The sequence below is a fragment of the Panthera tigris genome, chromosome C1 (genome assembly GCF_018350195.1).
Source record: "Panthera tigris isolate Pti1 chromosome C1, P.tigris_Pti1_mat1.1, whole genome shotgun sequence".
Taxonomy (NCBI): Eukaryota; Metazoa; Chordata; class Mammalia; order Carnivora; family Felidae; genus Panthera; species Panthera tigris.
Window position 1 is genome coordinate 35,098,470 of NC_056667.1, and position 27,769 is coordinate 35,126,238.

Below are 27,769 nucleotides of genomic sequence, written 5' to 3' on the forward strand. Positions count from 1 at the left end.
CAAATATAAAACTTTGTCCATCCATCTCAACCAACTGCAAATCAACTCCTCAGATCCTCTGAGTTGGGGTCTAATGCAATCTTTCCCCAGAGACACCTCAGCCAAGGGGTAAGTATTTCTTAGGGCCACAAGGTCACATAATACCTCTGAGATCAACTCAAACAAACTTACACACAGGCATTTGTGTATATAAATGTGTTCTCTTGAAGAGAGTGCTCAAATCAGTGTAAGAAGAGGGACAGAGATGGAAGGCTCTTGTGTCTGAGTCCCGAGACCCATAATGGACCTTCCTTACAGAATTTGTATGGCTGAGGTCAGCACCTGTCCAGGTAGTCTTGAATGTCTGGGCTAGATGATGATATTTTAGAACCAGAACCCAGCTGGGGTTTTCCTGGGACTAATGAGTTTCAGGGCTTGAGAACCCCAATGCATCGTCTCAAGGACATACTTCATTCAGCACACACAGAGACTGCCCCATACCTGCCCTGCCCAAGCTAGCACTTACCAGGTGTTTGCTGACAATGTGGGCTGATGAATGAACCAGTGATTCTTCTGGACAGAGAACTGATAGCAATTTGGGCACCTTGAGGAAAGAGGTTTGGTTACTAAAGACAGACCAGAAAATACCTGAGAACATCTTAGGTAGAACTCAACAGCCAGTTAGAGATGTAGGGAGTTTTTAGCCACAGCTTTCCTGTTTGGGTGAGGCAGAGCAGGAGGCTGCTTCATTTCCCCTAGGACAAGGATTGTTTATGCAGCAAATTTCAGATGGTCTTATCCTTAGTTTCCTAGCTGAGAATCTCCTCCTTAAAAGTAATGGCATGTCCCTCAGCTGGGAGGTGCAAAGACAAGCCTTCAAGAAGCACTTGGGAGAGGCCTACTGAGAGCAAGGAGGATTCTGAGTCCTGACCATAGTCATCCCAGGTTCCTGCTCCCCTCCTAGACCAGTGTGGCCATGCATAAAGTGAGAGCTAATATTAGACAATTCCATAATCAGGATAGTTCCTGAGAAGGCATCTATGGCCTTCACCAGCCAAAATAAAATGTTGAAGGTGTTCACACTATTCTCTCTTCAATATGAGAAAACTGAGAAGGCTACAAATATGAATTTTTACTATGGACCTGTTAGGAACGTGCAAGTAGTGTGCCTATCTGTCATTCTCCGGCATGAGCAGAATGCTGGTCAGAGCACTATGTGTGGTGGCCACAGTGGCTGAAGGACACCTTGCCAGGACTGGCTACACCGGCAATGTGAAGGCTAATACCTCAGCCCCTATCCCTGGGATCTCCTTCTTCTATTATACTTCAACCAAGGCTGTTCAGACCTGTCTACTGCACAGCTCCTGTTGGTACTTCATAGGACACTTCCCTAGTCTCAGGCTATCCATGGACCTGCTTTCAGACTAGCTTGACAGAATCTAGTCATAGAACTGAAGAATGAGAACTAAAAGTCAAATTAAGGAAGGTTTCTAATAGCTCTGATTCTAAGTGGGGGCTGACTTTACTGAGGACTGCCCTGGGTAAACATGGGACTAGGTATGATTTCTCATAAACTCTCTGGCTTGGATTCTCCTGGATCTACAACCAATCCAGGGTGAAGCCAGTTTGAGGCCTGGGGCTGGGACTATACACATTATATAGTGTGGGTCCTGAAGATTCCTGAGCCAAGTTTTCTTTAGGGACTAAATTCTTTTTTTTTTTCTTTTTTTTTTTAAATTTTTAACATTTATTCATTTTTGAGAGTGAGAGAGACAGAGCATGAGTGGGGGAGGGGCAGAGAGAGAGGGAGACACAGAATCCGAAGCAGGCTCCAGGCTCTGAGCTGTCAGCACAGGGCCTCACGCGGGGCTTGAACTCACGGACTGCAAGATCATGACCAGAGCTGAAGTTGTACGCTCAACTGACTGAGCCACCCAGGCACCCCATAGGGACTAAATTCTAATCCCAATTTTCAACAATATCTTTTATCATCCTACTTGACACGCCCCCCTCCCCCCACCCCCAGCTTATACCTGCACTGATAGTTTTCACAGAGTTCTACCAGAAACTGCATCAACAGCTAATCTTTTCATCATCTTGTCTCCGTTGTCCTTGAATGCCACCCCAGTATAGTTCCCTCAGTCATCTATCTTTTCCTCTTCTCATCTCAACCCTTTCCTTTTCATGGTCTCATCATCCCTCCCTCCTAAAACCTTCTTCCTGTACCTGTATACAGCAAAGAGTCTCCCACCCCCCACCCCCATCTTCGGTCTCTTCATTGTTTCATTACTCCACCCCTTGCTTTAACCTTTTAAAGCAATGCTTCCTCTGCAACAGAAGCTGCTCATTCTCCATATATCACAAACTTCAGGGTTAAAAGGAGGAGTTAGTTCTCTAATGCTGTTTCCAGACACTTCCCTCTCATAGACATTCCTTCTCTGAGGCTCTACCATCTGACTACTCGATATTCTATTCTTTTACCTTCTTAGGAACGTCTCCTCTCTGTGCCTAAGTTTACTTCATCACAGTACTGATTACACCGTATTTATCTGCTTGTTTATGAAGTACTGCAGATATCCCATGCCTAGCAGAACAAAAGAAAACTTCTGAACCCAGAGGCCAAAGTTAGCCTTTCTGAGAATCTCAGCCCTTCTTTGGAACCAGAGGCTCTACCGCTATGGACTAGGCTCTCTGCTTCCCCTTTTGCTGTAACTGGGTACCCCAATGCTCTCCCCTGACATGTCAGGTCTTGCTCAACCTTGGGAATGAGAGGGATTCTGAACAAGTCACTGGGACTAATGAAGAAGTGAGGCACCCACGATTTCTATTCTTTTTTTTTTTTTTTTAATTTTTTTTAATGTTTATTTATTTTTGAGAGAGAGAGAGAGAGAGAGAGAAAGAGAGAGTCAGAGTGGGAGCTGGGGAAGGATCAGAGAGAGGGAGACACAGAACCTGAAGCAGGCTCCAGGCTCTGAGCTGTCTGCACAGAGCCCGACATGGGGCTTGAACCCATGAACCATGAGATCATGACCTGAGCTGAAGTCGGGACACTTAACCAACTGAGCCACCCAGGCGCCCCCCATGATTTCTATTCTAAACCCATCCTCTTACCTGTCTGTTTGCTTCCATGTAGAGTCCCAGAGTGCTTACTCGAGAGCAGAGCCCCTCTTTCATGATGTGGACATAGCAGCGCACCTGTGATTTGGACAAGTCTTCCCACCTGTCTCCTCGACAGACATTCCAGCAGGCATCATAGGGAGCAAAGGTCAGTGTATTGTCTTCTTTTATAAAGCTGTAAATATCTTCAGAATAAACAGAGAAAATAGAGGCTCAAGTTATGTTTTCAAAGAGATACAACTCACATCTCTCTCCCTGGAACTCAGTCATGCAGCATGGACCCTGAAGTCCCACTACAACCTGAAAGACTAAGTGAAATTAAAAGAGGCAACATGCTTTTCTGAACATCTGAAAACCCTTAAAAAGGATTACAAAAATCCTTAAAAAGAGATCCTAAAATGGGAATGCAAGCTGGTGCAGCCACTCTGGAAAACAGTATGGAGGTTCCTCAAAAAACTAAAAATAGAACTACCCTATGACCCAGCAATTGCACTACTAGGCATTTATCCACGGGATACAGGTGTGCTGTTTCGAAGGGACACATGCACCCCCATGTTTATAGCAGCACTATCAACAATAGCCAAAGTATGGAAAAAGCCCAAATGTCTACTGATGGATGAATGGATAATGAGAATGTGGTATATATCTACAATGGCGTATTACTCGGCAATCAAAAAGAATGAAATCTTGCCATTTGCAACTACGTGGATGGAACTGAAGGGTATTATGCTAAGTGAAATTAGTCAGTCAGAGAAAGATGAAAATCATATGACTTCACTCATAGGAGGACTTTAAGAGACAAAACAGATGAACATAAGGGAAGGGAAATGAGAATAATGTAAAAACAGGGAGGGGGACAAAGCAGAAGAGACTCATAAATATGGAGAACAAACTGAGGGTTACTGGCGGGGTTGTGGGAGGGGGGATGGGCTAAATGGGTAAGGGGCACTAAGGAATCTACTCCTGAAATCATTGTTGCACTATATGCTAACTAATTTGGATGTAAATTAAAACAAAACAAAACAAAACAAAACAGGTCCTAAAAGCAAGTTTGACCAATAATCAAGTACTACTAGGGAAAATACAATAGAGGGCTCTTGTAAATCATGACATAACATAAGCAAGGGTCCAGGCTTTAGTGACCAGCCATATTGGCTTTGTGCTGCTAGCCTCTATTACCATATCTAGTAGTTGTGCTATGACAGAAATAGCACAAGACTTGGAACCTGAGTTATTTGGGCCCCAGTTTTTCAGCTCATAAAACAACCAAGTAAGATCTTTTATTTTATGATAAGAAAACTGGGGCTCATCTCAGGTCACAGAGCTAATAAGAGGGAGAGTCAGATTTCAAATCCAGATTTCAAATCCAAGTCCTGATATCTTAACCATCGTGCTATATTGTCTCCATTTATTCATTTGATAAATTTGTTTTTGGAACTCTTACTATGAGCCCAGGACTGGCCAGGGACTAGGCAGGGATATGACAGCAAACAAGACAGACCTTGCCCCTACATCCTGGAAAGGAGACAGCCTGGTTGGCCTCTTGTTGAACTGTAATTGTATACTCCTTTATCTTTCTTTCTTTGACAGAAGAGACTGAGTTTAGTCAGGAGTAGGGCTGCCCAGAGCCTAGAGAACAGACGAACTAAGAAGTGGGGGGCAGAGTTTACTCGAAACAGTCTAGTGAGGAACATAGTCAAACCAGAGCTATGAACCAGAGAACGGACTTGAGGCATGATTAGCCTGTCCCTGAAGAGCATAAGCGGCAGAGTCTGATTGAGCAAGCCTACCCAGACCTTAGGGTAGGGTGTCAGCTACCCTGTCTTCCCTGGTGGTTAGACAAGAAACTGTTGCCTTGAGACAGGCATCCTGCCCAGTTATTCTTTCCAAAGGTGCTGTACCCCTACCTTACCGCACCAACCCAAACACTGACCTAAGGATTTCAGCTCCTTTTTCTTTAGATCCTCTTCTTTTTCTTCTTGTCCTTGCTGTGAGGAAGCTGAGGAGAACTGTTTTCTTATTAGGTATGGAATCAGTTCACTCCGGATGGAAGTGATTGATCTAGGAAGAAAAAGGGGTCCAATATGAGAAATCTGACTGTCTGGATCCTATGGGATCAGAAACTCTGTGTATGCTAGTAAAAGCCAAATTCCTTCCTGTCATGCCACCATGGGACTGACAGAGATCAAAAGTGACCTGGATTTGGTAGTTCTGGAGAAGCAGAAGATCTAAGTTCTCTATCAGCTTCAGGTTGGAGGGGGGGAGGGTAGTATTCTAAATCTAAGAATCCCTTCCCTGATTTACTCAGAAAATAGTCTTTTACAAAGTCCTATCTACCTGGTGTGTGTGCACATGTGTTTGTGTATGTGCATGTATTTTAACATAGGGCCTTGACTCTTAATTGGCAATAACCCTTGAGAAGGAAGAATGCTCTTGTCTTTTGAAAAAAGTTGTTTAAAAAACATTCAAAAACTTTCTCCATAAAGGCCTTGCATGTCTTCTGTTAATCCTAAATATCTTATATTTTTGGTTCATATTATAAACGGTGACTTTTAAACAGTTATTTTCTTCTTCTTGTTGGTTTTAGAAATTTGATTTATTCTGTATTTTAATCTTATAGCCAATTGCTTCACTAACAATCTAATTCTAATAATTTATCTGTAGATTCTGACAATCATACCAACTATGAGAACAATACTTTTTTTCTTCCTTTCTAATCTGTAGATCTTTCATTTATTTTTCATGGTCTTACTATATTAGCTAAAATCTCCAATACAATGCTGACTGGAAGCACTGATCGTAGTAATCTTTACTTGTTCTTGATTTTAAAGGAAATTCTAGTATTTTATCATGTAGACTGATGATTTTTTTTTCATTATCAAAGCTACCATTTATTGATTGTCTTCTGCATGTAGATGTTGGGTTTCATGCTTTATAGCCAACAGTTCACACATGTCATAGGTTTTCTGCACATACCTTTTATGTACATAGGTTAAGGAAGTTCTCTTTTATTTCTAACTAGCTAAAAGCTTTCATCAATGACTGGGAATTGAATTTTATTTAAAAAATTTGTTTTATGTCTATGGAGCTCAACATACTTTTTCCCTTTTAATCTGTTATGATGATGAGTTTTTAATTTTTCATTTTATTTTAGAAAGAGAGCATGTGAGCAGGGAAGACAGGCAGAGAGAGAATTTTTTTTTAAAGTTTACTTATTTATTTTGAGAAAACAGGGCTCCATCCCATGACCCTGGGATCATGACCTGAGATGAAATCAACAGTTGGCCACCCAACTGCCCAAGCGCCCCATCGTGATGAGTTTTTAAAAAAACTTTTCTAATATCAACAGGTGTATTATTCAAAGACTACATATATATGATTTCTGCTCTATACTCCCTTAGAGTAGAGGAATTACAGGTGATTCTTTCATTATTTGTGCAAATTATGAAATTTTACATTTTTAGGACATTCCTAAATTTCTTGCCTCTCATTTTTTTCTCAGCTTCTATGGTACTACTCTCCTGGTTGGATTCAGACTCTGCAAATTTAAAATTCACTCTAGGGGCGCCTGGGTGGCTTGGTTGGTTAAGCGTCTGACTTCGGCTCAGGTCATGATCTCATGGTCTGTGAGTTTGAGCCCCACGTCGGGCTTTGTGCTGACAGCTCAGAGCCTGGAGCCTGTTTCAGATTCTGTGTCTCCCTCTCTCTCTGCCTCTCCCCTGTTCATGCTCTGTCTCTCTCTGTCTCAAAAATAAATAAACGTTAAAAAAAATTAAAAAAAAAATAAAAATAAAAAAAAATAAAATTCACTTTAATGACTAGGTACTTCCCATGCAGATTTCATCTTCCCATCTACTTAACAGTAGGCTTCCTCAGGACACCTGGGTGGCTCAGCTGGTTGAGTGTCTGACTTCGGCTCAGGTCATGATCTCAGTTCGTGGGTTTAAGCCCCGCATCAGGCTCTGTGCTGACAGCTCAGAGCTTGGAGCCTGCTTCAGATTCTGTGTCTCCCCTCTCTCTGCCTCTCCCCTGCTCACCCTCTGTGTCTCTTTCTCTCAAAAATAAATAAACATTAAAAATTAAAAAAAAAAAAGAGTAGGTTTCCTTATGACAGTTGTACTTATTCACCAATGGCTATCAAGGAATTCCTCCAACAAAGTTAACTTCAATTTACTTTCATGTAATCAGATCAGTCGAGGACAGCACTTACGGAAAATCAGATCACAGATCAATGTGTAGAACTTTCAGAACGCCAAAAAAATTCCAGCACTATTTTTATACATTTTTATAAGCAGTAAGCAATCTTGGCCAAGAGCTTTGAAGCTCTCCTTTATTTGGCCTTCCTGGGTCGCAGGAGACATGGTGATTCCTAGAGGGTACTGAGACAGAATGTTGGGTCTAAATGACCAGTAATCTGGAACAGGGAAGAAGGGACCTGATCCTTAGTACAATAAGTATGCTTTTGGTTTATACTTAGCAAAGGAATTAAAAGCACAGAAGGGTAAGAGACCAGGACATGATTTTTAGTTTTCTCTCTCATGCTGTAAACTTGTCAGAATTTGAAATCACTAATTTATTTAGGATTTAACAAGCATCTATTAATATGCCATTTACTGCGCTAGGCCTTGGAAATATACTGTTTCTGACTTCAAAGAATTCATAATCCAGTGGACAGCAGCCTGATCATGGATTTAAAAGGAACAGTGTAGAGGGAGATGAGGTTGATCAGGTAGGCAAGGACGCCAAATCATGGAAGCCTTTTGTGGCAGTCTCTAGTCTGGACTGAGAAGCTACTGGTGATTTTTAAGCAAGAAAGTGACATAATCAGTTTTATTTCTTAGTAAGATAATTCTGGTAGCAGTGGAAATAGGCCTGATATAAGGAGACCGAAGAGAGGGAGACTCTGAAAGATGAAAATGTGGTTTTAATGTATAAGCAGCCCAATAAACTGCTGCTGCATACTTCACGCCCTTCCCCCACTCCCATTCAAAGAAGCTCTGCAGGCTGACATGGGACCACACAGATGGAGTACAGATAGGAAGGCAAGACAGAGGCAGAGGCTGAGGAGGGTAAGCAAAATTATGAACCCTGGAGCTACACAGTTCATGGTTTTTGTCATTTTTAAAGGATCAAGTCAGACATCTTTGAAAAATTCTGTGTAAGCTGGAAGCTCTTGTATTGAATTTCAATGTGATTTTTCTCCTGATCCTTTGATGGAGATTAAAAATTTCCATATGAATACAAAGAATGAAACAACACTTACTCTTAGCTCTTTTTCTCCCTCTTTAATGCACCAAACCAGTGTGGGTAGCAAATGTTCCTTGGCCCCCTCTGGTGGAAAACGAGTCAGTTCCCTTTGAAGAAATGACAAAGCATGGACAGCTGGGGGATTTCAGAGCCATGATATTTACATTATGGGCCAAACAGAACCGTCATGGCAAGAAGCAAGTAAACAAGCCTTGGCACACAGCCCCTTAGGGCAGAGCCCTTTACGGAGATCAGACAGTGATTTAAAGAGAGGACATGAAGCAGTCCTGCCAGGTCCCACCTGCCTCTGCTGGCGCTCAGCATCAGGTCAATCCCCATAATGCAGTTAGCTCAGCAGCATTACAGAGGACAAAATTACTCTTCCTGCTTCCTACTCAAAGTAGAGGCAGCTCAATGCTATGCCAAGAACTGGGATAGGCCACTGTGAACCTTTGTGAACATCCTGCCCTTGGGGCTGAAGATAAGCGGCTGGATCTACTGCCCTGGGCATGGGCAACCTCACATTTCCCATTCCCTCTTATACACAGCCTTCCTAGAAGGACGCCTCATCTCATGAATTATAAGCTTCCAAGAAATAAGAAATCACAAAGGAGAACAACAGATTCTGACTAGCTATAAGCAAACAACTCTACCAAATTAAGAAGACAAAAAATAGTTGCTACAAATAGGACAAAAGATTAATATCCTTAACAGATAGATAGAAGGGTTCAAAAATACTTTTAAAGAGATAAAAATTAAAACAAGATGCAATTTCTCTCTGAATCAAATCAGCAGATTTAAAATAATTCTCATTACTGATAAGGGTGCTTTGAGACAGTTACTTTCATACAAGGGGAGTCAGAGTATAAACTGGTAAAATATTTTCTGAAAAGTGGCAATACATAGAAAAAGTATTGAAGATAATGAGGGAGTGTGGAGCAAGCTGAGGGCAAAGTACAGGCTAACAGCACCCAGGTGGGATATATGTGATACTCCTTGGACACTCCTGGCTACCCAAGAACAAAGGAAAGGGGTTTAAGTGCTTACCATGGCGATATGGGAAACTACGGCACATGAAAAATTAAATTCCCTTACTCCCTATAGCCCACTGACAAGTCCTTGAAACCAGCAGAGTGACCTCCCTCTAGGAGCTCAGCTGCCTCAATGATGACACTTTGCTAGGGGCAAAAGAGAATCTTGGCTTAGCGTTATCCTGACCCCCCAGGAACCTTTGAGTCTACCTTAACATATAAAAATTCCTTTGGAAACTTCCTTTATCTCAGCTGCCCCAAGATATATGCTGGCAATCATACTCCAAACTTATGGCCCCGTGATATACATCTGAAGGGTATCATGAGGTTCTACCAAATGGTAATATATGGCATTTTCCTAACAACACCTAATTTCTCAAGGTCCTGGAAACCTTGCTTCCAAAATACCTTAGAGACTCACTCTATCCCTAACCCCCTCCCAACCTGAGGGTATATACTCAGTTACCTGTCATGACCCCAGTGCAGCATTTCCTGCCACGGGTCCTGTCCTTTCATAAAATCACCTTTTTGCACCAAAGACATCTTCAAGAATTCTTTCTTGGCTATTGGCTCCAGACCAACCCACCATCACCCCCAAAACTTCATTCATATTATTTCACCCTGTAGTTCTATGTCTATAAATCTATCCAAGGAAAACACATTATGCTCAATAAATATTTGCTGAATAAATGAATAATAATCTAATATCATAGGCAAAACTGTAAGAATGTTTTAATGAAAGGAAAATGCTCATGAATAATACTGAATAAAGAAAAAACAAGATATTTTTACAGCATGATTTCAAGTATGTATATGTATATATAAAAATAAACAAAATAATGGAAAGAAATACACTAAAATGTTGTCAGTTATTACACAGTAGAATTATGGGTAATATTTTCTTTTTATATTTTTTGAATTTTCCAAATTCCACAGTCATAGGCCATTCCTTATGTCTTCTTCCCTTACTTTCTGTGCTATCACTCTCTTGATCTGTTCCTATTTCTCTCGGTTTCTCCTAAAATATTTGGTGTTTCTCGGTATTTTTCTTTTTGCCCTCTGATTGTTCTCATGCTATTCGTCTCCCTGAGGCAGATTATTGCTTACTGGCTTCTTTGCTGCTCATTCCCAAATGTGAACCCATAGCCAAGACCTCCCTCCTTTACTTTAGTCCCACATTTCCAGCTGTCTGATAGACCATGCCATTTAGATGACCCACAGATAACTTAAACTCAATGTCTACAACTGCACCCATCATCATCCCAAACCTCCCTCACCAACACTGCTTATCTTGCTCAGTGACATGAAGCTTCATTTAGCCACCCAAGCTAGAGGTCTAGTAATTACCAGACTTATCCTTCTTCCTTCTTCACATAACCATTCACCAAACATTGCTGATTTTTATGCCCTAAATCTCTTTCAATAACTGTCAACTCCTCTCCATCTCTACTGCCACCACCTAGCCTAAGCCACCGTTATTCACTTGAATTCCTTCAATGCTTTTAATTGGTCTTACTCCCTCCGGTCTTACCTTTTGAACTCTGTCCTTCATATTGTAGACAGAATACTCTCTCTAAAATATAATCTGATCATGTCTCTTCTTCCTTCTATCTACCCCTGGATACTGTGGTTTTTACTAAAGTACAGATCTGATCTTATCTCCTTAGGGTGTGGTCAGTTTGTGAAAATTTATTGAGCCTTAAGATCGCTCTCAAATCTCTCTTCTTGGAAGACTTTCATAACACTTGTAGGCTTCTATACTCTCACAGCAAAGACAATTATATAACGTTTTTTAATCCATATCATTAAAAATTTTTTTTAAGTTTTTTTTGAGAGAAAGAGTGCGTGCAAGTGGGGAGCAAGGGGGCAGAGAGAGAGAATCCCAAGCAGGCTCCGCACTGTCAGCACAGTGCCCAATGTGGGGCTCAAACTCACGAACCGTGAGATCATGACCTGAGCTGAGATCAAGAGTCAGATGCTTAACCAACTGAGCCACCCAGGCGCCCCAAATCCCTATCACTTTGGAGTGTTATGCTAAGAAATTAATATATATCATCTCAAATTCTTACAGCAATTCTCATGGTAGGTACTATTGTCCTTATTTTTATAAGTGAGATAATCAGGGCTTAGAAAGACTAAGATCTTTTTTAAAGTTAATACAGCTTTTATAGTTGGCAGAGCCGAAACTTACTCCATATCTATCCCAAAGCCCATGACTCTTTCCACTATACTATATTAACTAGTACTGTTTCCTGCAACCATAGTACTTTCCACAGGATTTATAATTTTTTGTTTATTGTCTTTACAAATAGTAAGTGCTAAATAAATATTTATTTGAATAAATATTTTTTTTTTTTTAATTTTTTTTTTCAACGTTTTTTATTTATTTTTGGGACAGAGAGAGACAGAGCATGAACGGGGGAGGGTCAGAGATAGAGGGAGACACAGAATCGGAAACAGGCTCCAGGCTCCAAGCCATCAGCCCAGAGCCTGACGCGGGGCTCGAACTCACGGACCGCGAGATCGTGACCTGGCTGAAGTCGGTCGCTCAACCGACTGCGCCACCCAGGCGCCCCTGAATAAATATTTCTGAATGAATGTGTAAACAACTGAGTGTCAACCCCCTAGGCTAGAGAGCTGGGAATAATTTCTTCTTCTAATTTTTGGATATAGAAAGTAGAGCTTTGGGGCGCCTGGGTGGCTCAGTCGGTTAGACGTCCGACTTCAGCTCAGGTCATGATCTCACGGTCCGTGAGTTCGAGCCCCGCGTCGGGTTCTGTGCTAACAGCTCAGAGCCTGGAGTCCGTTTCAGATTCTGTGTCTCCCTCTCTCTGACCCTCCCCCGTTCATGCTCTGTCTCTCTCTGTCTCAAAAATAAATAAACGTTAAAAAAAATTAAAAAAAAAAAAAAAAAAAAAAAAAAAAAAAAAAAAAGAAAGTAGAGCTTTCCTGATTTGGAATTGTAATAAACTCTAAATATGTTTCTCTATTACTAATATTACTACCAGTAAAAATCCAACATTTGAGGGGCACCTGAGTGGCTCAGTTGGTTAAGTGTCCAACTTTGGCTCAGGTCATGATCTCACAGTTCATGGGCTCCACATTGGGCTCTGTGCTGACAGCTTGGAGCCTGGAGCCTGCTTTGGATTCAGTGTCTCCCTCTCTCTCCCCCTCCCCTACTCACACTCTCTCAAAAATGAATAAATGTTAAAAAAAAAATTAAAAAATCCAACATTTGAAAAAATACATAATTATTAGTTCTGGTGAAGTCTGATATTTTTAGCATTTTTGCCTTGATTTCTGATTGGGTCCTCCTTGTGGCTACAAGCTTCCAGGGAAGGCCTAAAAATGATGTCCATGGAAAAGGGAAATATTTAGCTACTTTTGCATTTTGTTTTTGTAAGCAAATCAAAAGAGACTTAAAATCCTCTAAGCGTCTTCCACCTCAAGTCAGTCCTTCAAAATATTAATGAGGAAAGAGGTAGAAGAGGAAACGTACTTTTATAGGGCCGGGAACTCAAGTTTGCAGAGCAGAATTTTTTTTTTTTTTATATTTTTATTTATTTTTGAGAGAGAGAGCGAGGGAGGGGCTCTCTGATGCAGGGCTCGAACACCTGAACTGTGAGACCATGAACTGAGCTAAGTCAGATGCTTAACCGATGGAGCCACTGAGGCAGCTAAGTCAGATGCTTAACCGACGGAGCCACTGAGGCACCCTTGCAGGGCAGAATATTAAGGGCTTGGGTTTTCTTGCCTCTTTTCTCATCTCTTGCAGAGGAGCTATAATTGGGAAGGTAAGGTGATTGCGAAGTTAACCCATGCTTTCTTCTTAGTCTTCTTTTTCTTTTTGCCTTCAAAGTAAATAGATATATATGGAATAGTAAACAGGACATTATTTTGGATTAAAAGGTACTGATTTTAGTTAAAGCTAGGCACTTGGTATACATACAGTATTCTGTGATACCCTTTTCCTCTTTTTTTTTTTTTAATGTTGATTTATTTTTGAGAAAGAGAGAGACAGAGCGAGTGCTCAGAGGAGGGGCAGAGAGAGAGGAAGAGAATCCAAAGCAGGCTCCAAGTTTTCAGAGCAGAGGCCGACGTGGGGTTCAAACACACAAACTGAGATCATGACCTGAGCCACCCAGGTGCCACTACCCTTTTCCTTTTTAACAAAAATACTGAAAACTTCTATGAGAGTAAATTTTCAATGTTGGTGCTATGGCTTGAGAAAGAAAAACATGTTCACATCCTACAGGCTGGAAAGACTGTTTAGGCTTATGTCAATCCAATAAAAACTCAAAGAATATATTTGGGTATTTATTAAATGTTTGAGTTCAAAAAAAAACTTATGGTAAGGAGCACCTGGGTGGCTCAGTCGGTTAAGCATCTGACTCTTGATTTTTGCTCAGGTCATGATCTGAAAATAAACAGATATTTAAAAAATAAAAATAATTATGGTAAGTCTAACTCACTGTTTCAAAATTTAAAAACAACTTTTTGGGGGCACCTGGGTGGCTCAGTAGGTTAAGCCTCTGACTCCTGATTTCGGCTCAGGTCATAATCTCACGGTCATGAGATTGAGCTCTGTGTTGAGGGCTCCACTCAGCGTGAAGCCTGCTTGGGATTCTCTCTCTCCCCCTCTCTCTCTTTCAAAAACAAAAGAAAACAAAAAAACATTAAAAAAATTCCAGACTTGAAGGTATATTACAAAGCTATAGTCATCAAGACAGTATGGTATTGGCACAAAAAGAGACACATAGATCAATGGAACAGAAGAGAAAACCCAGAAATGGACCCACAACTGTACGGTCAACTAATCTTTGACAAAGCAGGGAAAAATATCCAATGGGAAAGGATAGTCCCTTCAATAAATGGTGTTGGGAAAACTGGACAGCAACATGCAGATGAAACCTGACCACTTTCTTATATTATGCACTAAAATAAACTCAAAATGGATGAAAGACCTAAATGTGAGACAGGAAAACATCAAAATCTTTGAGTACACAGGCAGCAACCTCTTTGACTTAGCCATAGTGAATTCTTACTAAACACATAGGTAGAGGCAAGGGAAACTAAAACAAAAATAACTATGGGGACTTTATCAAGATAAAAAGCTTCTGCACAGTGAAGGAAACAATCAACAAAACTAAAAGGCAGCCTACAGAATGGGAGAAGAAATTTGTAAATGACATACCTGATAAAGGGTTAGTATCTAAAATCTATAAAGAACTTATTAAACTCAACACCCCAAACACAAGTAATCCAGTTAAGAAATAGGCAGAAGACATGAATACATTTTTCCGAAGAAGACATCCAGAGGGCTAACAGACTCATGAAAAGATGCTCAACATCACTCATCATCAGGGAAATACAAATCAAAATCACGATGGGATACCACCTCACACCTGTCAGAATGGCTAAAATTAACAACACAGGAAATAGCAGCTGTTGGTGAGGATGTGGAGAAATGGGAGTCCTCTTGCACTGTTGGTGGGAATGCAAACTGATTGTAGCCACTGTGGAAAACAGTGTGGAGGTTCCTCAAAAAGTTAATAACAGAACTACCCTATGACCCAGCAACTGCACTATTAGATATTTACCCAAAGAATACAAAAATACAGATTCAAAGGGATAACTGCACCCTGATGTTTATAGCAGCATTATCAACAGTAGCCAAACTATGGAAAGAGCCCAGGTGTCCACGGACTGATGAATGGATAAAGATGTGGTATATATACACAATGGAATGTTACTCAGCCATCAAAAAGAATTAAATCTTGCCATTTGCAATTATATGGATGGAGCCAGAGTGTATTATGCTAACTGAAATAAGTCAGAGAAAGATAAATACCGTGTGATTTTATTCATAGGTGGAATTTAAGAAACAAAAACATAGGGGAAGGGAAAAAGAGAGACAGAGAGGGAAGCAAACCGTAAGAGACTCTTAACAATAGAGAACAGAGTTGACAGAAGGAGGTGAGTAGGGGAGGGGCTAAATGGGTGATGGGTATTAAAGAGGGCACTTGTTGTGATTAGCACTGGGTGTTGTATGTAAGTGATGAATCACTGGGTTCTATTCCTGAGTTCAATATTGCACTGTATGTTAACTGACTGGAATTTAAATAAAAATTGAGAAGAAAAAAATAGATAGTATAAGGACCATGTAATAGCATAAAAAAGGTAAATAAAATGTAGAATGTAAACTATAAAAAATTTTTTTTTGAGTTCTTACTGTGCACCAACTATTGCTCTCAGCTCTTTACAAGTATTTTTCACAACAATCATAAACGTCAAGTATTATTATTCCCAATTTTTAGATGAGAAAAGTAAGGTTCAGAAAGGTAAACACGTATCAAGATCACACAGCTCAGTTACTAAACTTCTCTTGTCAAAGAGAGTGCAGGTTTTCTTTTCTCCCCAGTTTACCTTATAGCTTTTCTACTTGGTCAACTATAGAAATCCTCATCTCTGCTTCCACTACTGAAAAATCACATTACTTCTGCTGATGATGTGAGATGTGAGCTATCATCACATCTCTTTTCATCCCATTTACCAAGCATATACTGAATGTGTTAGCAATCCCGGTAGGTATCTAATCTCAAAAGAATTTGGATTGAAGACATTAACATGTAAACAGCTAAAAAAACCACAACTGAACAAAAAACACAGGGCAGAATATGTTGACTTTCATAGGTGAAAGACAGAAGATTGCCAAAGTGTCCTTTCTGAAAGTTGTGTCTACCTGGTTTACTTCTATCCTCCCATCCCTAAAGGAGTCATCATTTCATAACCAGATAATTATAAACGCCTCTTAATTACCTTGAAGTAGCCTCTTTCCCATCCAGCATGGTCTATGTTCCCCTGCCAGGTTGTACTGCTGCTCCTTCCAAAAGGGACTATTCTGTTTGAAGATTTGTAACTCCCTTGTAAACTTTCTTTTTTTTTTTTTTAATTTAATTTTTAAAAATTTACATCCAAATGAGTTAGCATATAGTGCAACAATGATTTCAGGAGTAGATTCTTTAGTGCCCCTTACCCATTTAGCCCATCCCCCTTCTTACAACCCCTCAGTTTCTTCTCCATATTTATGAGTCTCTTCTGCTTTGTCCCCCTCCCTGTTTTTATATTATTTTTGTTTCCCTTCCCTTATATTCAACTGTTTTATCTCTTAAAGTCCTCATATGAGTGAAGTCATATGATTTTCGTCTTTCTCTGACTAATTTCACTTAGCATAATGCCCTCCAGTTCCATCCACATAGTTGCAAATGGCAAGATTTCATTCTTTTTGATTGCCGAGTAATACTCCATTGTGTGTGTGTATATATATATATATATACACACACACATACCACTTTTCTTTATCCATTCATCCATTGATGGACATTTGGGCTCTTTCCATACTTTGGCTATTGTTGATAGTGCTGCTATAAACATGGGGGTGCATGTGTCCCCTCGAAACAGCATACCTGTATCCCGTGGATAAATGCCTAGTAGTGCAATTGCTGGGTCGTAGGGTAGTTCTATTTTTAGTTTTTTGAGGAACCTCCATACTGTTTTCCAGAGTGGCTGCACCAGCTTGCATTCCCAACTCCCTGCTAAGCTTTCAAAGCCTTGTACATGCTGCTTCCACCAACCTATTCAACCCCATCTCCCACACCTTTGAGATAAGGCCTCCACTATTCCAGCCAGGAATAAAGAATCCCTCTTGAGTACCATTCTAATTTGTCCTGTGTGCCTTTATACTTTTCCTAATATATTGAAATATATCACTTTTCAGTATAATGCTTTTAATCCCAACGAATCTGACAGGTGAAGGGTAGATGATGGGGATAAAGAGATAAGGGTGTTTTAACAGATCTTGAGATGGGGTGGCAGTTTGAGCTGAGACTGTATCATGCTCTATTGGAACGGGCTCTGGGAAAGTCCCATTTGGCAGAGCTTCTGGCCAGGAGCCACAGAATCACCAAATTAAGGCTTGTCCTCAGGGCACATACCACTGGAGTACACTTGCCAGGTGTGGGAACAGCTAACTGGTGGCCAGATGAATTACAAAGGAGCTACTGCAGCTAGGGTGAAGCTAACTTTGGCGCAAAACTGTCTGCATATCCAGACATCAAAAGCTAAAATCCCATTTGGTAGTATTAAGGAGCACTGTTTGTTGTTGTTGTTGTTGTTGTTGTTATTGTTTTAAGGTGTGATAATGGTATTGAGGTATTTGTTTAAAAGATAAAGACTTTATATTTTACATATACATGTTCAGATATTTATCGATAATAACAATTCAAATAATTACAGATGAAATTACAAAATCATAATGACCTGCTTTAAAATAATCTGGCATGCCAGTGGAGAGATGGGTGGTGACATATATAAAACAACATTGGCCATGAATTGATAATTGTTGAAGCTGTGTGATGGACACATGGGATTTCATTACATTATTTTCTCTACTTCTGCATTCCTGTGAAGTTTTCCATAGTAAATATTTAAAAAAGAAATCAGGGGCGCCTGGGTGGCGCAGTCGGTTAAGCGTCCGACTTCAGCCAGGTCACGATCTCGCGGTCTGTGAGTTTGAGCCCCGCGTCAGGCTCTGGGCTGATGGCTCAGAGCCTGGAGCCTGTTTCCGATTCTGTGTCTCCCTCTCTCTCTGCCCCTCCCCCATTCATGCTCTGTCTCTCTCTGTCCCAAAAATAAATAAAAAAACGTTGAAAAAAAAAAATAAAAAAATAAAAAAGAAATCATAATTTCTACTACTAGTGCATCCTCTTTCAACATATCAAGGCCAGGGCCTACTTCAAGACAGGGCATCATTTTCACTTGAGAATAAAAAACAAGCCCTTAGGGGCGCCTGGGTGGCTCAGTCAGTTAAGCTTCTGACTTTGGCTCAAGTCATGATCTCACGGTTTGTGGATTCGAGCCACACGTCAGGCTCTGTGTTGACAGCTGAGCCTGGAACCTGCTTTGAATTCTGTGTTTCCCTCTCTCTCTGCCCCTCCCCTGCTTGTGCTCTGTCTCTCAAAAATAAATAAAGGTTAAAAAATTAAAGAAACAAAAAACCAAAAAAACAACCAAGCCCTTAAAGGCCAAGAGTTAACTTCATTTTTGGAATATATATAGCCCGGACTGGTGACTGGAAAACAGGTCCTGAATCAATAATCAATGACTAATTTTGGCAGCATGTCCCTTGCTATTTAATATTTTTATTTTTATTTATTTTTAAAGTTTTATTTATTTTGAGAACGAGAGAAAGAGAGAGCGCATGTGAGCGTGACCATGTGCAGGGGAGGGACAGAGAGAGGGAGAGAGAGAATCCCAACCAGGGTCCACATTGTCATTGCGGAGTCCGATGTGGGACTCAAACCCATGAACTGTGAGATCATGATCTAAGCCGAAACCAAGGGCCAGACACTTAACTGACTGAGTCACTCAGGTGCCCCAACTCTCTTTGCTATTTAAAAAGCAAAGCTCTGCAATCTACTGTGGAGCTTAGGCTGTAAATTTCCTGAGGGCAGGGCCTATGTCTGCTTATTTACCATTGGTCCCGCAGTTGATCTAACACAATGCCTGCCTCATAACAGGTGCTTAATAAATATTTGTTGATTGAATGATCAAACACAATAATAAATTAGAGGGGAGCAAGGCAACAGTGTCCTAAGGTGGGGAAATAGAGAAACGACAATCCCTGACAAAGTTTTCTAGGAATCCAAATGATTTCTTTTACCATTGGTTCTAAATGGGTATTCCTATAGAGGTTTACCAGGTGTTGTGGGGGTAAGGGTTAGGAAACAAGAAATATACTGGGCACGGAGGAACAATTCCCCTTCCCCTTAATATTCCTGTATATATCCAAGTCTATCAGCCAAAAGCATGCTAGTGTTTAAACTCAGGTTCTCAGACTTTCTTCCTCAGCTGGTCTGAGGGAACTTGGTGCTGTGGTACTAGCCCACTTGCTTTCCAGTCCACCAGTGCTATTCAAGGCAGAAACTTATCCTGCAGCCATCAAGGGAGACTAGGTGCTCCTCTCCTCCTCTTAAATCTTTTCCTACCTGTTCCTCTGAGGACTCTAAGTGCATTTACTATAAAAAATCTTTGAGATCAACCTCAGAGGAACTTTTTCCCTGGAAACCTAAGGCCTGTGATCTGCCAGATATAGTCCGTGGAGAGTATTTAAGGCCCATAGTTCTATACTCAAAGCAAAATCAGAAAAAGTACCAAATTTGGTTTTTCTGCATTCATAAACATTCACCCAGTGAGATGGACTTTTCCAAAATTGGAGGGAAACTTGTTTTTTTCTCCACTCTTCTTGGCTAAGTCTCTGAAACTTTGCTAAGAGGGCCCATCTGTAGGATAATTGCCTAGGGGAAGGATACCTGCTTGGAGACAAATAGCACTAGAGCTAGGGAGCTCAATCTTGCAGAAGGAAGAAGAACCCGGAACTATGCAGAAAGAGGCACCATATGTTATGATTAGTTTTACAAAAATATTCTGTTGGCTTATTGTAACACTGGCCCCCCAAATATAAGCAGGGACTCTGTGATACAGACAAAAATAACAGTATGCTAATAACACAATTTTATTTTTAAAACAAAGGCGAGAATCAACTATTATTTATATAAACAAGTTATCTAACATTATCAGGGTTTAAAACTGTTAACTAAGAATCAAGGTAGTTTACACACTATGAGTTTGACTCTACCTCCCTCTTTCTTACTTATTTTCCATTAGGAAGTCCACAACGTATTTTTTCAAGCAGTAGAGATGGGCATCCACAAGGCCTGTGTGGAAATGTATTCTAGGGTGCCTGCAAAAACAATAAGAGAGAAAGGGTTCACAATCAAGTAACGTGGTTCTATCCTATTATTAGGTAGTAGGCATTAAAAAGTTTATAAGCGTGGGGCACCTGGGTGGCTCAGTCTGTTGAGCATCCAACTTCAGCTCAGGTCATGATCTCACGGTCCGTGAGTTTGAGCCCTGCGTTGGGCTCTATGTTGACAGCTCAGAGCCTGGAGCCTGCTTCGGATTCTGTGTCTCCCTCTCTCTCTGACCCTCCCCGTTCATGCTCTGTCTCTCTCTGTCTCAAAAATAAATAAACATTTAAAAAAAATTTAAAGGGGCACCTGGGTGGCTCAGTCGGTTAAGTGTCCGACTTTGGCTTAGGTCATGATCTCAGTTTGTGGGTTCAAGCCCCGCGTCAGGCTCTGTGCTGACAGCTCGGAGCCTGGAGCCTGCTTCGGATTCTGTGTCTCTCTCCCTCTCTGCCCCACCCCTGCTCACACTCTATCTCTCTCTGTCTCTCAAAAATAAGTAAATGTAAAAAAGAAAAAAAAATTTAAAAAGTTTATAAGGGTCAGAGCCATGCTGCTCACACCCTACTCTGGCCAACATGGTGAATACTAGCTCTACTCCTACCATAGAAAAGGTCTTCTCTTTATAGAAACTCTATCTCACACTTTATGAGGCCTTTAGGTGAACTATCAAATCACTGACAAGTCACCTTCTTCTATCACAAATTCCAACTCACAATTCTTATGATTAACATTTTCTTGCTTTTACTCCAACTGCGCCACTTTCTGCAGGCCATATTTCAGCCATGCTTTCTTCATGATCTGGTATGTATTATTCCATTTCCACAGAAAATGAAGTAAAATTCTGTGAATACTCCCTAACTCCCTACTCTTATGTATTCATCAGGACTTTCCCCAGATATACTTCCTCCAGGAAACCTTCACTGACAACTCAAGTTCCTGCTCCCACAGCACTTGGTGCCCATCTCTATCAGTTAAGTTATCATCCAGTAAGGTAACAGCTTCCTTACTTGGCTCTCTCTCCCAACAGACTGGAAGTTCCCTGAGGGCAGAGATTTATTTTTATACCCTTACCATTTAGCATTGTACCTCACACAGTGTATTTAATAAACAGCTGTTGAATAAACAAATGAATAAATTAGGTCAGATTAAGGTATTTGTTTAGTTGCTGTCTATTTTAGTTTGACGTTTTGGTTTGAGCCTTAAGAAATGCCACGCTTATAATGTCTAAGGTCATTTTATTTAATAACAACAGACAGCTGAAAGACAGGAAGGAAGAAGCAGGGTAGAAAAATTGAGATTCCAATCACAGATACCTGATTATTACCTTTCTTCTACACTGTGTTACTGTGCTTCGACTGGCTTATACTTAAAAAAAAAAAATTTTTTTTTTTTTTTTTACATTTATTTATTTTTGAGAGAGAGAGACAGGGCACAAGTGGGGAGGGGCAGAGAGAGAAGGAGACAGAATCTGAAGCAGGCTCCAGGCTCTGAGCTGTCAGCACAGAGCCTGATGCAGGGCTTGAACTCACACTGTGAGATCGTGACCTGAGCCGCAGTTGGACACTCAACCGACTGAGTCACCTACGTGCCCCAGCTGGCTTATACTTCTAAGGAAAGTTATTCTCACGGGATCTAGATACTCTAGAAGCAATTTATCAAATAAGTTAAGGTGCACCACCCCGGGCTTCCACTCTTTTGGGAGACTGGGAGAAGCGGTAACAAAATGCTTCTAAAAGAGCAACAGAAGTTGTCAGACTTAGGACCCCACACTCATAACCTGCCTCCCCATCCCCACAAGCCAATTAATGTATACAATGAGGTTGAAGAAAGTAGAAGGTACTTTCCAATTTGAGATTGAGTTCTAAGAAATTCCTGAGGAAATAGAATTTTACAAATGCGAATGTGGTTATCTTGTGGTACCAGGGTTTCATTTGAAGTCCACACCCTGGTAACTCTTTCCCTTGATCTAACCAATCTGGAAAGTTGCACTCTCCTGTTTAGTCCCTTGGTTTACAAATTCCTTGAATCATTTAATACACTCTATCTATATTATTTAATCCTCATAATCACCTCATGAGGTAGATATATTACTCTCATTTTTATAGCTGAGGTCAACTTGTATTATACAGACAGGAAAGGAATAACTTAAAAGTTCAAATAAATAAAAGTCTGAACAACCATCATCTAAACTTATCAATCCCTATCATATATGGTAGTATTTCATATAGCATTTTATAGTTTATAACTGTTTGTCAGCTTTTTACTCTCATCCCTTTATTTTTTATTTATTTAAAAAAAATTTTTTTTAACGTTTATTTATTTTTGAGACAGAGAGAGACAGAGCATGAACGGGGGAGGGGCAGAGAGAGGGAGACACAGAATCTGAAACAGGCTCCAGGCTCTGAGCCATCAGCCCAGAGCCCGACGCGGGGCTCGAACTCACAGACCACGAGATCGTGACCTGAGCTGAAGTTGGACACCCAACCGACTGAGCCACCCAGGCGCCCCTCTCATCCCTTTAAAGTAGGTAAAACAAACAAAATTCTTCCATTTTTCAGAAAAAAATTCCAAAAATTTAGCTGGTATACTTAAGGCTAGAGATTTACTTACAAATTTGGACTATAATGAAGAACAGAAATGGGTGATTCAGAGATTTTTCTTTTAGATTTAATTTGTAATGAATGTAAATCTTGGAGACTAATGACATTTAAATTGTCAAAAAGGTGGTTTCCTTACTTCATTTTATTATTTTTGATAATAGCAGAAATAAGGATTGATATTTTATTTTATTTTTTTAATTTTTTAATATTTTTTTATTTTTAAGAGAGAGAGACAGAGCATGAGCGGGGGAGGGGCAGAGAGAGGAGACACAGAATCCAAAGCAGGCTCCAGGCTCCGAGCCGTCAGTACAGAGCCCGATGCGGGGCTTTAACTCACGAACTGTGAGCGCGTGACCTGAGCCGAAGTCAGACGCTCAACCGACTGAGCCACCCAGGCGCCCCAAGGATTGATATTTTAAAACAAAACAAATAAAGCTAAAAACCTCAAAGAGGCACCAGCAAAATCTGGGTAATCGACTGAATGCTCCAGGTCAGGAAGATCCTTTGGATTTGTATAACATAAAGTAAGAAAACAATAAATGGAAATGAATAAGACATTTAGAAACAGTTGTAATTTTAGGTCTTAAAAGTTTTTTATTTTATTTTTTAAAATGTTTTTGATTTATTTTTGAGAAAGGGGGCGGGGACAGAGAGAACGAGTGGGGAGGGGCAGAGAGGGAAGGGAACACAGAATCTGAAGTAGGCTTCAGGCTTTGAGGTGTCAGCACAGAGCCGAACGCAGGGCTCGAACCCACAAGCTGTGAGATGGTGACCTAAGCCAAACTCAGATGCTTAACCGACTAAGCCACTCAGGCGCCCCTAAAAAAAATTTTAGAGTAAGTTGGAAACTGTGTCCTCCTCTTTTAGTTTCTGGAAGACTTTGTGAAGGATTGGTATTATTTCTTCAACTTTTTAAAAATTAAAGTATAGTTGACAATGTTATATTAAAGAAACTTTTCTAGGTTACAGAGGTAGATAATAAAAGAACTGCAATTAAAACTTAGGTACGTGTGACTCTAAAACTTTTGTACTATCTCATAAGTCTCATCTGTCTACCAACTTCTTTCTTTTCTAGATATATAATCCTAGGAATTCTATATAGATGAAGTCCTGCTCCAAATAGTTTCACATTTAAATTTGGGGCAAAGAAGGCAGAATGCTTTGTTAGGATCAAAAATCCCTGTTTTTGTACTTGCTGAATATCCTACTTTGAAGTTTATTAGCTGCTAGTACCATTCAAAATAAATGTTAAGGAATGAGGTTCTCAGCATTGACCTAAGACAAGCCTCTTTATCATCCTGCTTCCAAGTTTTCTCATACATTCTGGGAGAACAGGAAAGCATATATTAAGAAATGCTTCCAAAGAAGCAGCTGCCTCCTCTGGGAAGATAACATTTATTTATTTATTTATTTATTTATTTATTTATTTATTTAATTTTTAAAAATTATTTTTTAATGTTTATTTATTTTTGAGAGAGAGCGAAACGGAGTGCAAATGGGGGAGAGGCAGAGAGAGGGAGACACAGAGTCCGAAGCAGGCTCCAGGCTCTGAGCTGTCAGCACAGGGCCCAACGTGGGACTCAAACTCACAAACCGTGAGATCATGACCTGAGCTGAAGTCAGATACCTAACCAACTGAGCCACTCAGGTACCCCTGGTAAGATCACTTTTAAATGTCTAGGAGTTGAAGATACAAGCTGTGTACCTGTGTTTCAATATTTATTTACCCAAAACTTCTCCTAATATTAACAACTTGGAAGTACTGTGTGTCAGGGACAAAGCTTTAAGATCTCTAAGGAAACTATTAAGGAAAACTACCACGCAAACACTGGTCATTATTGTGCAGGTTAAGATTTTTCTGAGCTTTACTTTCATTGAAAGAAAACTGAACACAGAACTATGTGTGTCACCAACACTGTACAGAACATCTGGAGAACTAAAAAGCTAGGAAATAAAAAAGTTGTTCAGAAAGGCAGTCCAGAAAGAAGGAAATACTCCACGAAGGATGAAATAAATACTTAACAAAACAAGTAATTACTGTCATTAAAATCATACCAATTTGCTCCCTAGTAGAATAAACTTAAGATTTTAAATATCCAAAGCTCCTAATGACTCTAAAAAAAGGCCTGAGTCTCTTTAGTTGATAAAAGGATCTGTAATTTCCCTCTAAAAGATCTCAAGGGATTTCAAACACTCATTTCCTTTAAATCTACAGAATGAGGGCAAAGGTCCTTAGGCTCAAAAGTTCTTGGGGCCTGTTCCCTTCTTCCTCATCCATAGAACCATTATGTGTACAGGAGGAAAGAAGCTGTTTTTTTATCTTGCTCACTGCCTAAGTTTTAGCAAAGGCCAACTGGGAATTCTATTTCCTGACATACTCATAGAAGAGTAGAAAAAGGCTGATAGACAGGTAAAGGCGCAGTTTATAGTTGTTGCGTGTTAAAAAACTGAAATTTATCTTGACATTCCATGTGGATACACTATTAGACTTCCAGAATTGCTGTGAATGGGACCTGAAGGACTTCCAGCCTACTGGAAAAACAGGTGTCTACTATGAGACACTCCACACTGACCCAGTGAAGAAAGAAAGCTTCCACTAATCTAAACTGAGTATGTCCTAACAGTTTACATGGCTGCACAGAATGACTTTTTTCCCACTCCAAAGTTTGAGAACAGGAGAAGAGCAAGGAATGGGAATAGAATGAAGAAGACTCAGTTAAACAAAAATTCAAAATACAAGAGAAACTTATTTCTAACATATGCTTCTCTTTGCATAAATATGAATGTTAACAGGTAAAGGAAATGTCAAGGATGGCTCCTGAATTCAGATGCCAGGGGAACTAAAGCTTGAAACAATGACTCATAAGAACCAGAAGCAACACTTCCAATGAGGATAAAAGTCTCCTAAGATAACTTAGCCATCTCTAAGTGTTCAATGCAACATTGTGAAAACCTCCCACTCTATTTAAAGACCTTCAAACAATCACCTTCTACTTTATTTGGTAATCTTAAATATATTCCAATAAAAAAGTGTCTTTTCTCTGGCTAGAAGAGTCAGAACGAATTCCCTATTGCTTAATCATTATGTATTTTTGTTTTGTTTTGTTTTTTGGTTTTAAAGTAAAAAATATGTTTACTGGAATGTTTTAGTTGTAGCTGACATTACAACGTTTAGCTTTATTTTTATTAAATAAATTTTTAAAGTTATTTATTTTTAGAGAGAGGGAAAGCATGAACAGGGGAGGGGCAGAGAGAGATGGGGGGGGGGAAGGGGGGGTGAGAGACAGAATCCCAAGCAGGCTCTGCCCTGTCAGTGCAGAGCCTGATGTGGGGCTCAATCTCAGGAAACATGAGATCATGACCTGAGCTGAAACCAAAAGTTGGATGCTTAACCAATGGAGCCACCCAGGTGCCCCAACAACATTTAGCTTTTGTTACACCCATAAACATGTGGAAATTACAATTGCAATGGCAAAGCAATTGTAATGTGAGAAGAATCTTGAAAATATTGATGGAATGGCAATACATGTTTTTTAGCCTGATGATCTGGTACTCTACAGGGGCTTCTGGACCACCAGCCTGATCCTCATGTCAATGTGATAATGTAAGTCCTTATAATAACAGGATGAAATATTAATATCATGGTTTAATTACATATACAATCAGCTGGCAAGTATCCAGTTTCAAACTAGATCCTTGAAACATGGCAAAATAGAGGGTGGTTATCTTTGCCTTAACCATAATTACTGAAAACTTCCCTTCTGTTAGAAGGGAAGAAGATAACTGGACATTCTCAGTGATCCAATTTGAAGTGATACTTGCCTCTTATTTTCTTGAAAAAGAAGTTTTGAAAGTTATATACATAGGTTTCATTTAAATTATGCAGCAATCTTTTATTATTGCTATTCAGATTTTGTTTAATGAAAATCTCTGTCACCAAATCAAGTACGATATTTCACGACTATAAGAATGATAATTAGGGGTATGTAGATGGCTCAGTCAGTTAAGCATCCGACTTCGGCTCAGGTCATGATCTCACGGTTCATGGGTTTGAGCTCCACATCGGGCTCTATGCTGACAGCTCAGAGCCTGGAGCCTGCTTCAGACTATCTCCCTCTCTCTTTGCCCCACCCCTGCTTGCACTCTGTCTCTCTCAAAAATAAATAAACATTAAAAAAATGATACTCATTAGCAAAAGGATAACAGCAACCAACGCCATGATGGCTTTTATTCTGCATCCACGCCATCACATTTGCCTTTGAAATTGTGTGGATATGCTGCTAAAAGCAACTGCATTACCTGATAAGTTTTCTATATCACACAGAGGATGGAGAGAGGGATTAAATGATATAACAGGATTCTTTAATCTTTGTAATATTTTCTTGCATGACATCAATAACTTCAGCCACCTGATTCTGAATATACTTAATTTTATCACTTCTAGGTCTAAATCTTGGTTCAGATGGTCCCTTTAGAAAAAAGTACTCTTCTTCATCTGAATCCTCTTCCAAAAGATTTCTCCCTTCACTCTTCATGGAGCCAGTGACATCATCATCATTTAGGTGGCACTTGAACTTGGGAGGCATACTTTTTATTTTTATTTTACATTTATTTATTTTTGAGAGACAGAGTGAGACAGTACATGAAGTGGGGGAGGGGCAGAGAGAGAAGGAGACACAGAATCTGAAGCAGGCTCCAGGCTCTGAGCAAGCTGTCAGTACAGAGCCTGATGCAGGGCTCGAACTCTGCATTATGAATTATGAGACCACAACCTGAGCCGAAGTCAGACACTCAACGAACTGAGCCACCCAGGCACCCCAAGAGGCATACTTTTTGCCCAAGAAGTACTTTTCTGTTTCCCAGAATAAGTATTCACCACCTGAGCTCCTGGGGGTAGGCAGCACTGGGAGGGTGGGGGAAGGAGTGGGAAGTGCAGGAAGAAAGCGGGGCAGGGGGAGACAGTGGGCACAGACCTGGGGGCTACTCC

The 27,769-nt window shown here is 40.3% G+C and overlaps 1 protein-coding gene and 1 pseudogene across 4 annotated transcripts in view; both read right to left on the reverse strand.

Moving 5' to 3' along the window:
• EIF2B3 (eukaryotic translation initiation factor 2B subunit gamma) overlaps nucleotides 1-27,769 on the reverse strand; it is a 133,155-nt gene that overhangs the window by 22,088 nt on the left and 83,298 nt on the right. For all 4 annotated transcript variants that reach the window (XM_042996925.1, XM_007077291.3, XM_007077292.2 and 1 more), the window contains exons 6-9: nucleotides 20,086-20,175; nucleotides 5,030-5,157; nucleotides 3,091-3,281; nucleotides 506-583 (exon numbers count right to left, since the gene is read on the reverse strand). In XM_042996925.1, the coding sequence (XP_042852859.1) occupies nucleotides 506-583; nucleotides 3,091-3,281; nucleotides 5,030-5,157; nucleotides 20,086-20,175 (487 nt within the window). The remainder of the gene's footprint in view (nucleotides 1-505; nucleotides 584-3,090; nucleotides 3,282-5,029; nucleotides 5,158-20,085; nucleotides 20,176-27,769) is intronic.
• LOC102970105 lies at nucleotides 21,847-27,368 on the reverse strand (annotated as a pseudogene).